The sequence below is a fragment of the Lupinus angustifolius genome, chromosome LG20 (genome assembly GCF_001865875.1).
Source record: "Lupinus angustifolius cultivar Tanjil chromosome LG20, LupAngTanjil_v1.0, whole genome shotgun sequence".
In the NCBI taxonomy this organism is placed as follows: Eukaryota; Viridiplantae; Streptophyta; class Magnoliopsida; order Fabales; family Fabaceae; genus Lupinus; species Lupinus angustifolius.
The window spans coordinates 6,364,872-6,374,376 of record NC_032028.1 but is presented as its reverse complement, the minus strand read 5'-3'; the positions used below and the strand labels follow the sequence as shown (position 1 = coordinate 6,374,376).

General features: G+C 32.4%; 1 protein-coding gene across 1 annotated transcript; it reads right to left on the bottom strand.

Moving 5' to 3' along the window:
- On the bottom strand, positions 2,503-7,112 carry LOC109335188 (granule-bound starch synthase 1, chloroplastic/amyloplastic-like). The gene is made up of 14 exons (XM_019571295.1): positions 6,981-7,112; positions 6,428-6,780; positions 6,005-6,085; positions 5,819-5,917; positions 5,625-5,714; positions 5,012-5,075; positions 4,829-4,929; positions 4,628-4,737; positions 4,268-4,511; positions 4,002-4,178; positions 3,565-3,756; positions 3,386-3,472; positions 3,180-3,308; positions 2,503-2,895 (listed from the first exon to the last, which is right to left on the bottom strand). Exons 2-14 carry the CDS (start codon positions 6,770-6,772, stop codon positions 2,779-2,781), a joined length of 1,836 nt encoding a protein of 611 aa, XP_019426840.1. The 5' UTR covers positions 6,773-6,780; positions 6,981-7,112; the 3' UTR covers positions 2,503-2,778.

Sequence of the window (9,505 nt, the reverse complement as noted above, 5' to 3'; positions counted from 1 at the left end):
AACATGTGAATGACTAAACTGCTTCCAGATTTTTGGAGTATGGTTCAACCGAATCCGCAGAAACCATTTTTCAACCAAGATATGTATGGTCTTGGTTTGTAATTATCTCCTGCGCTCTTAAATGATAATTTAACATTTTTATAAAACTTTTGTAGAGATTATTATAATTTTAATATGATTTTTGTAACTTCACAAATGTCAAATAATAATTTGAGTATCCAATAGTCATGCCTAATTAGGGCTATTTCTAGAATATCTCCAGTTATATTCTATACATATTCTGTGTTATGCAATTGGAGGTCTTTAAGCAGCAAGTGTTGGAGTTCTGTCTCCCTATTATCGATTGGTTGCAAGTTTATGTTTGGCTCAGTAGACAACAAGTTACCTAGGCGTGGCTCAGGTTGTCACTGTTTAGTATTTTAACACCAATTTCTTTTTCTTTTCAACCCTCAATATCATGTTAGCCATCTTGTTGAAGTCATTTTTTTTAAAATAAACTATAATTTGTGGTATGATGACGTTAACCATGTGTTAGAAATATCTGATTATTAGCAGTAGCAGCAAAACTTTGTTATATGAATTGAATGTCACTATGTTGTACCATAAGCATGGATGTAATATCTGTTACTGATTGTTTTAGAAGTTTGTGATAGATTGTTAATGTGACTTCAGTAGCTTAGAGGTTGCGTTTTTTGTTTCAAACATTGTTCTCGCTTAATACTTGAGTGCGTCCGTAGAGTCTCAAAGAAGTTTTTCTTAGACTATTTTCTCTTGTTGTGGATAAAAGGGTATTGGTGACTCATAATGGTTTGTGGTTGAATGAGGTTTGGTCTTGGGAGATTCAGTGGAGAAGGAATTTATTTGGCAGACAAGAGTCTTTGGCTAGGAACCTGCTTGACTTGATTCATCATCACGCATGTAGGAACAAGGTCTCATATTCTTGGAGATGTGGGCTAGACACATCAGAATCATATTTGGTTAAAACCACATACTTGGCTCAGGTGATTCATAACAACTCTACTTTAGATAATGTGTTAAAGAAGTGTTGGAATAGTTGTGTGTCTTCTTCTATTTGTTGTTTTGTTTGGAAACTTGTTAGACAAAGGATTCCAACCAAGGATGAGTTGTTCAAAAGGAACATCATTTGTGGGATTGATGACATGATTTGTGTTTTATGCAAGAATCCAGTAGAATCTATGTATAATTTATTTATCTCTTGTAACTTCACTATGAGTGTTTGGCATGACTTATACTCTTGGCTTCAAACTCTGGTTAATGTTCGTGCATCATTAGTAGAGTTGTTCATTCTTCATCATTCTTTTGGGTCTGGTAAAGGATTAAATCTTTGGAAAATGTTGTGGGTTACTATAGTGTGGTCAATTTGGTTGACGAGGAATGAAGCGGTTTTCTCAGGAAAGGACCCAAGCTATGTTCCTATTATGAATTTGATCCAAAATAGATAGTAGGTTTGGTTTTCATCATATGTAAACTCTTCTTCTATTTTGTTTGCTAATTGGTGCATTGACCCAAAAACTTGAATCAATTTAGCCAGTAAAAAGATTTCTCATTGATCTTTCTCTTGTATTGGGTGTGCACCCCTTGTGCTCATTTTAATGCAATTTTCTTTATAAAAAATATAAGGAATAATCTCTTTCAGGATATGTGGTTGTCTCTCTCAACAAGTGCTATTCACATGGATTAAATACTTATCTTTTAATCTTTCTAAGAATTTAAGATAGTCTTATACCACTAGACTAAGATCAACACCTTATTGGTAGCTTAATGGTTGTGTTTGAGAATTAAATAACACTATGTGAGCTAGTGCATCGTGAAACAATATATTATCTCATAAGAATAGCAATAAAATCAACATATAATTTAATGTACAGTGATACATAAAGTATTTGATATGTATCATTCATAACTACCTTTCCTCCAAAACTGATAGCATAAAGACAATGTGCACTTCCTGTCAAATTACAAGAAAAGAAAACGGAAAAGTGTGAACTTTCTTTATGCTGCCAACTTGCAAGTGCCACCCAACAAAAGGTGTTTGATGATGACTGCTTCCTAAACAATATCTTTTTCAGGTGTGTCATTTGCCTACCCCTATTATATATGAGCAAAACCATAATCTTAATGTACTAGGATAAAAAGGTTAAACTAAAATAATATTAATCCTAAAAGATATTTTAAGATATTCTAAATAAATTTAAGATATAAGTATCATAATATGAAATATTATTTTTATATTTATTATCTTGATATTCTATAATATAATTTAAGATATTCTGATAAATATATATTCTGCATTGAAAAATGTATATTCAAATCCAAAGTTTAATTTTTTATTTGTCTCCTTGATATGATAAAGTCTAACATAATCATTCTACAAATCTTTTAAATAATAAATAGTATGGTAGCACATAAACTGATAAAATCTAAGCCTAGTGCCATTAACATACGAAAATAAGTCATTCTCCTTAAGATGATTCATAACATCCTTGACAATAGGTATTACTTCACATTTTATTGATTGCTTGAATACCTTGCTTAAAAAGAAAAGCTTATGGAAGTTAAAGTTTTATACATTGCTAGAAGAAAAAAACCCTCTACACTCAAATTTCAATATGAAATGAGTGGGTACTTTGGTTAGAACTTTGACTCCTTGATCAAACTATGAGCTGGTGCCTACATCTAAGTACACCACATGCAACTATTAGATGAAGTTCTTGACCATTACTATATTAGGAATCATGATGATATAAATGGTGATGCTTAAGGAGTGGCAATATTTTCCCTTGCAAGAGGAGCAATCTCATCTCCATCAATTCCAGGTTCACTTCCAGGGACCCCTAGGCTCAATAGCACCTTTTCCCATTTTTTGGCAGGTCCCTGCATAAAAAATTGCTCAATAATTAGATCATAAGTCTATAAGCAAGGTTTTAAATTACGGTTAATAAATGCAACTGTGTCCACAATATTACGGTTTTTATAGTTTTCGCAGTCGCATTGCAACTGCAATTTTCATTTCCATTTTTCCAACAATTCGGTTGGTAAACACAACATAACTGCATGATCACAACCACAATTTAAAACTTTGTCTACAAGTGTAACATCTTTTAAGTGTGCCATAAGTAAAACAAAGGTTTGATCTAGCAACATGCTTAATTGCTTACCTTCCATGAAAAGTCTTGGGTCATACAATTCTGGATCATATCTTTCATAGCATGGGTACCATAAACTAGAAGGGCTCTTTTGACTGTTGTTGCTAACTTATCCACATCATTTGGATCAACAGCTTCACACTAAAGAAAAGCCAGTTATTATAACATTTTAGTTTCATTCTTCTATCAAAATGAAACAAGACTATTTCTCTACTTACTTCTACATTGAATGCTCCAGTGTGAAATCCAGTAAAACCTTCCCTGACAGTGTCAACAAGTCCACCAGTTGAGGAAACTATAGGCACCTGTTGCAAGCTCACACAATCATTTATTCAATGTTTAATCAGTCAAAAAAATTGTCATAGAACACCAAGTGGAGGAAGCATATAAACTTTACCGATCCGTACGACATAGCATGCAACTGGACTAGACCACATGGCTCAAATCTACTTGGGATCACAATAAAGTCAGCTGCAGCAATAATCTTGTGTGCCAAGGGACTGTTAAATTTTGCTATCCCTCTAGCTTTGTTAGGATACAAAACTTCTAGTTGCTCAATTTGATTCTCCATGGTTTTCTTGCCAGTTCCCTAAGTAAAAAGAATATGAATCATGAGCATAATGAAAATGGATCAGAATGACTTATTTGGATTAGTTCTCGCAAAACCTAATAGTTTTATGCACAAAATATGCGTATTTCGCTCATAAACTAAAAAGTGATGTAATAAATCGTCTGAATCAGTTGTTCAAATAATATTACTCTCAAAACAACTTTGTTTAGGTATTAGCAAAATGGAATCTGTAAAAAAGAGAACAATCGAATCAAGACACTTACAAGAACTATTATCTGAACATTCTGGTCAATGAATTTTGGGATAGCTTCTACAAGAATATCCGAACCTTTTTGCTCTTCTAGCCTACCAATGAACCCTATCAAAGGGATATTCCTATCAACAGGCAAACCAACCTCTGCTTGAAGGGCTTCTTTCAGCATAAATTTTGCTTCAGTGACCTATATGAATAGCAGTGTTTTAATGTGCATGGATTCTAGTAAACCATATGAATGAGGAAACCAAATATAACATTGAAACTACTACTCACAGTTGTGGCATCATAGTGTACATCTATGTATCTATCAGTTACTGGACTCCACTCTTTATTATCCATGCCATTGATGATACCGGTGATGCCAGAAGCGCGAAGTATATTGTCCAATTCGACACCTCTTTCCTCCCCAGAAACAAGTTCCATGGCATAATATGGACTTACAGTTAACACTTTGTCTGATTCTAATATTCCAGCCTTCATCCAATTAATTTTCCTTCCCTTTACAGGTTTAATATGCCTGAAAATGAAACAAATGAAATATGAAAATGGTTGGATATAGTATAGTTAAAGTTTATAAACAAAAGATCCATGTTGTTATGTGTGTTGTAGTAAGATAACAGCATCGGATCATACCCGTCGATGAAGTCAAAAGAGCTCTTGAATTCATTAGGTAAATTGAGAAGAGAGAAGTCTGAAAAGGCATGCCTGCCCTGATAGGCTATGTTATGAATACAAAATGCAACCTGCCATGATTGACCAAGTTAAGTCAGCTTCCTGAGAATGACTTATACGCATAATTGATTTCATACACTCGGAAAGTAAATAAATTATTGCCTTTGCATTCTTGTAAATCCCCCTGGACTTGTACATAGATTTCAAGTAGCATGGAAGAATGGCAGTGTGCCAATCATTGGCAACAAAGATGACATCTTCACCTGCCAGAAGACAGAAAAAGCTTGTAAACTTAAGTTAAAAAAAGTGTTTTTGTCAACTGAATAAGCCATAATAGAGTCACACCATATGGTCCTGAGAAATATTTGCTGCTGTTTAAGTTCAAAACCCTTGGTGCTGCAAGTGCAGCCTGAAAATTTTAAACAACACATTGATAATGTCATATGTAAGTTAAGATAAACTCCTTATATTTCTCAGCTATCAAGTATAGACAAAAGTTTTGACAACAAACAGCAAGATAAAGTCAATATCCATTACAATTCCCAGGTATAGACTGAAACAATAGTGAGATGGAACCAAAATTTCTGGGACCTCATTGTTTTCTTTCTTCAGTTTAATAAATTACATGAATGTAGTTACCAATCAAAAATCAAAACTGAAATTCCATGGGTAAAGGGATTCAACAACATGTCTTTACATATATCATACATGTCTTAGACTCTTTGCAATTTGATCATGAGAACTCAAGTTTATACAAGTTTAACACAATAAATCAGATGAAGCCTGGAGGGTAAGGCCACTTCAAATGACATTGCAATTTGTGCAATTATCTAAGCATTGGCTTATCAAGAGAATGATCATGTCCTCTCTAATACTAACTTATCATCTTTGGGTCACACACTTTACCATCAACAAATATTTAAATAGGAGGGAGGAAGTATATAAGGTAATAAGGTACCTGGCACAATAAGCTGAACCTAAGCTGATTGTCTTCATAATCCACTCCGGCCTTGGGGCCGTAGAGTTTTGACCCGGTCTTGCCCCATACCTGCCAAACACCAGATACAAGTTTAAGTTCAAACTATACACTGTCTTCAATCCTATAAATAATCTATTGTGTGAAATGGTTGATGACAAGAAAAGAGATTTAACCTTCTCAAGGAACAACGGGTGATCTACAAAAACACGATCAACCCCTCGCTTATAGCAGTGAAAGAAACGGGCAGTTTCTATTTTGTCTCCAACTTTGATCTACCAACAAAATAAGGGAGAACTTGAAAAATCATTACCAAGAGATAATAGTTCCTACTGTAAATTTGTAGAGAACAAAAAATTTACCTCCACCATGACACTAGTGTCCCAAGCATCCTGGTATTGGTCATATCGTGGTGACACTGTCATAACACGATGCCCATTTCCCTACATTAATTTGCATAAATCTATGTCAAATAAAGATAATCAAATTACAAAAGTTTGAACTTTGAACCAAGGCATATTAGTCCAAGATGGGAGTTTGGTTTCTAAGATTTTGTACTGATCAAATTACAAAAGTGTGAATCAAGGCAGTTGGTCCTAGTGTTAAGGAGTTTGGCGATCTTATATTTAAGTCATTCGAATGCAAAAATTACGCGTCAGGATAACTTTGTCCTTTTAAATGGGTCATCCTATCTAGACTCGGATTATATAGAGTCTAAGATGGAACATTTTTTATGAAAGAAGTGTGTTTGTGGAGTCATGAAATGGAGATTTCAATCTGCTTACTGCCAAAGCTGGTGGAAGTCCTCCAAGAACATCACCAAGTCCACCTGTTTTGCTCCAAGGTCCAACCTCAGCACCCACAAAGACAAATTTCATTCCTTTTCCACACACAATTTTTCCCAAAACCTTATCATTATTACTTTTCCTACTAGAGCTACATGTTTTAGTTGCATGGGTAGTTCTAGTTCTCATTTGCAGCTTGTTCAAAGATCTTAATCCTTCATAACTCAATGACTGGTTTTTGAGGCATAACTGAGAAGAACCCAGTTTTGCCTCTGCTCTCATGGTTCCATGGTGATTGAGACACACACTTCTTGATGCTACATAAGAGGCTGCCACAGTTGCCATATCTTAATCTGCATGTAACATCAAAAAAATTCTACTTCAGTGTATAATAATGATTGTTCATCATGAATTGATTTAAGAATTGTAAAATGTACATGCTAGTAATATCACTATTGTTTTTGTTGTTAACAAATATCATGTCATGTGTATATAGTTGTAGATAAAGAAGGAAACAAAAGCAAGTTTTAAGGTAAAGAAATTAAAGTGATACCCTGAGTTGTGTAAACTAATGAGAGAAAAGGTTGCAATGAAAACAAGTTATGAGTAATAACTAATAAGGAGTTTAGAATTTGGTCTAAATAGTTAAGAGAAAAGCTATAAATCTGGATCTGGTTGTGATGTGGGTTTTGAATAATTCGTTCAGATAAAGTCAGTGTGTACATTACAGTAAATAGTAAGTCTAATAAATCTATTTCTGACAAACTTCAATATAATTGTTCAATTAACATTGTAAAATTAGAGAACCATGCATTAAAAATAGCAAAGTTGTACTAAGTTTAAGGGAATGATACTTTTTTATTTACAGGTAAGAGAGGAAGAGTGAGTGATCTAAGCAACAATTCTCGGAAGGAAGGAAAAGGTAAGCTGAGTTGTAACAATGTTGTATCAAGTCATCTGGTGCCACTAAACTCCACATTAGACCTAAAGATATTCGTATAAGTACCCGAAAGGAATTAGTTCCTTATTGACATTTATCTGGAAAAAAAACTTATCTAATATCTCATGTTAATAAAAACATGTCATATTAATTAAAAAAATTCGAGAAAAGTTAAACTTTATGTCTTTTGCAACTAAACACCATAAACTATTTTTTCTTTCAAATTACTCCTTAAACTTTAACATTTCGTGAAATTGATCCCTACATTCACACAATTTTAAATTACTAACAATGTAATTGGAATTAACATATTACATTAGTTTCTCTTGTTGGAAAGTGCAAGGCCTTCAACAGTGCAATTGTGGAAGTGTTTCCTTAAATCTCAACATTCTCTTAGGTGCAAGGCCTTGCATAGCCTCATCTAGGAGATTTCCGACAAAGTTGCCTGATGACAATAACTTCTAGGAAGTTGTTATCAGTGACTATAATCCAACTGAATGTATACACCCCCATACTGTATAGGAATTTGTTTCTCATTACTTAAGTTGCTCTCATGTTTACTTTTTTTGTTACAAAATTTCAGGGCCGGCATAGTTTAGTATATGACATGGGGAGCACATAAGAAACATGTGAATGAATTAACTTCATGTAAATTCACAACACAACCTCAAGTGTTAATTCTAATTTTCATTATTAATAATTTAAAATTATATAGGAACCAATTTCACTAATAATTAAAATTTAAAGAATAATTAGGGAGAGAAAATAGTTTACTATCTAATTACAAATGACATATGCTGACTTTTAACAACAAAAAATTTAGTGTCCAAAATTTATGTTGGGAGTTTTTAGTATTGTGCCTACTATTTGAGGCAACCACTCTCCTGTGCCTATAGTGTTTTGACACGTGGCAATCATTGAGATTGCATTCAGTGGGCCATATCATTTGTGGGACCTTGTGAGTGTACTATAAATTATTGAGCATTGAGGTCAATATTCAATGATGACTTGGAATTAGGATAAAGATATTTTCTCATCTTGCACCTATGCAGCTTTGTCATGTGGAAAATTTTAGATTATTTGATTGTAGCTTTGTTTGTTTGATCCTCTCACATCAACAAAAAGATTTTCAATATGCACATAAGACGTTGGTGTTACATCATCTCAAATTGTAAAAGATTACCACTAATTTCTTTGTTCTTATAAAATGTTTAGGAGGTTATTTTGGAATTATATGTAAATTAATTGATTTTGTTTTCAGATTGTCTATATTAATTAATTGGAAAGATAAAGTCATTAATTTATTGGGTAAAACGATAAATTGAATAAGACTTATTACTAAAGTGTAATTTTGTAAACTACATGTAACTATTAATAAATATAATAATATAGTTATTTTTTTATTCTTGTGATATCATACAAAAGATCTTTAAAAGGACATGTGAACATAAATTATTGAACTTTATTATTATATTTTTTAGCATTCCAAAATAACATCCTTCTTTTATGATAGAATTTTTCTCTTTCCCACAACTCTAAAAATTAAATAAAGTTGGAATAAAAAACCAGTTTTATTTCAGTTTTTAATTATCAATCATAGATTATATTCATTAAAAATTATTTTATGTCACCCATATAACTATATTATCATCTTGAAAATATAAAAATTTAAGTGAACTATTGTTATCTAATAGCAAGTAGGAAAGTGAATTAAGATAATATAAACTTATTTTCTTACCACAAGAAAATATTCACTTCTCTACTTTATTTTTTAAGAGGTTATGATAGCCTCAATTCTATAAGGTAATGAATTAGATATATGATAAATTCATAGTTTTGATAAAATATTATATTTATTGTTGATTATCAAATACAACATTTTTTTATTTAAACTTAAGACCAATCATGTATAACATCAAACACACATAAACAAATTTAGATTAAAATAAATATTGAAAAGATCAATTTCAATAATTTTCGAAATAATATATTTGTTGTTTCTTAATACAAGGTTGGTTTTTAAACTTTTTACCTTCAACCTAACATTTTCCGATTTTTTATATTCCACGTGCAACACCATTTTCAATTTTTTAGACATGAAAGGACAACCTATATTCTATCATCTTTCATCATCTAAT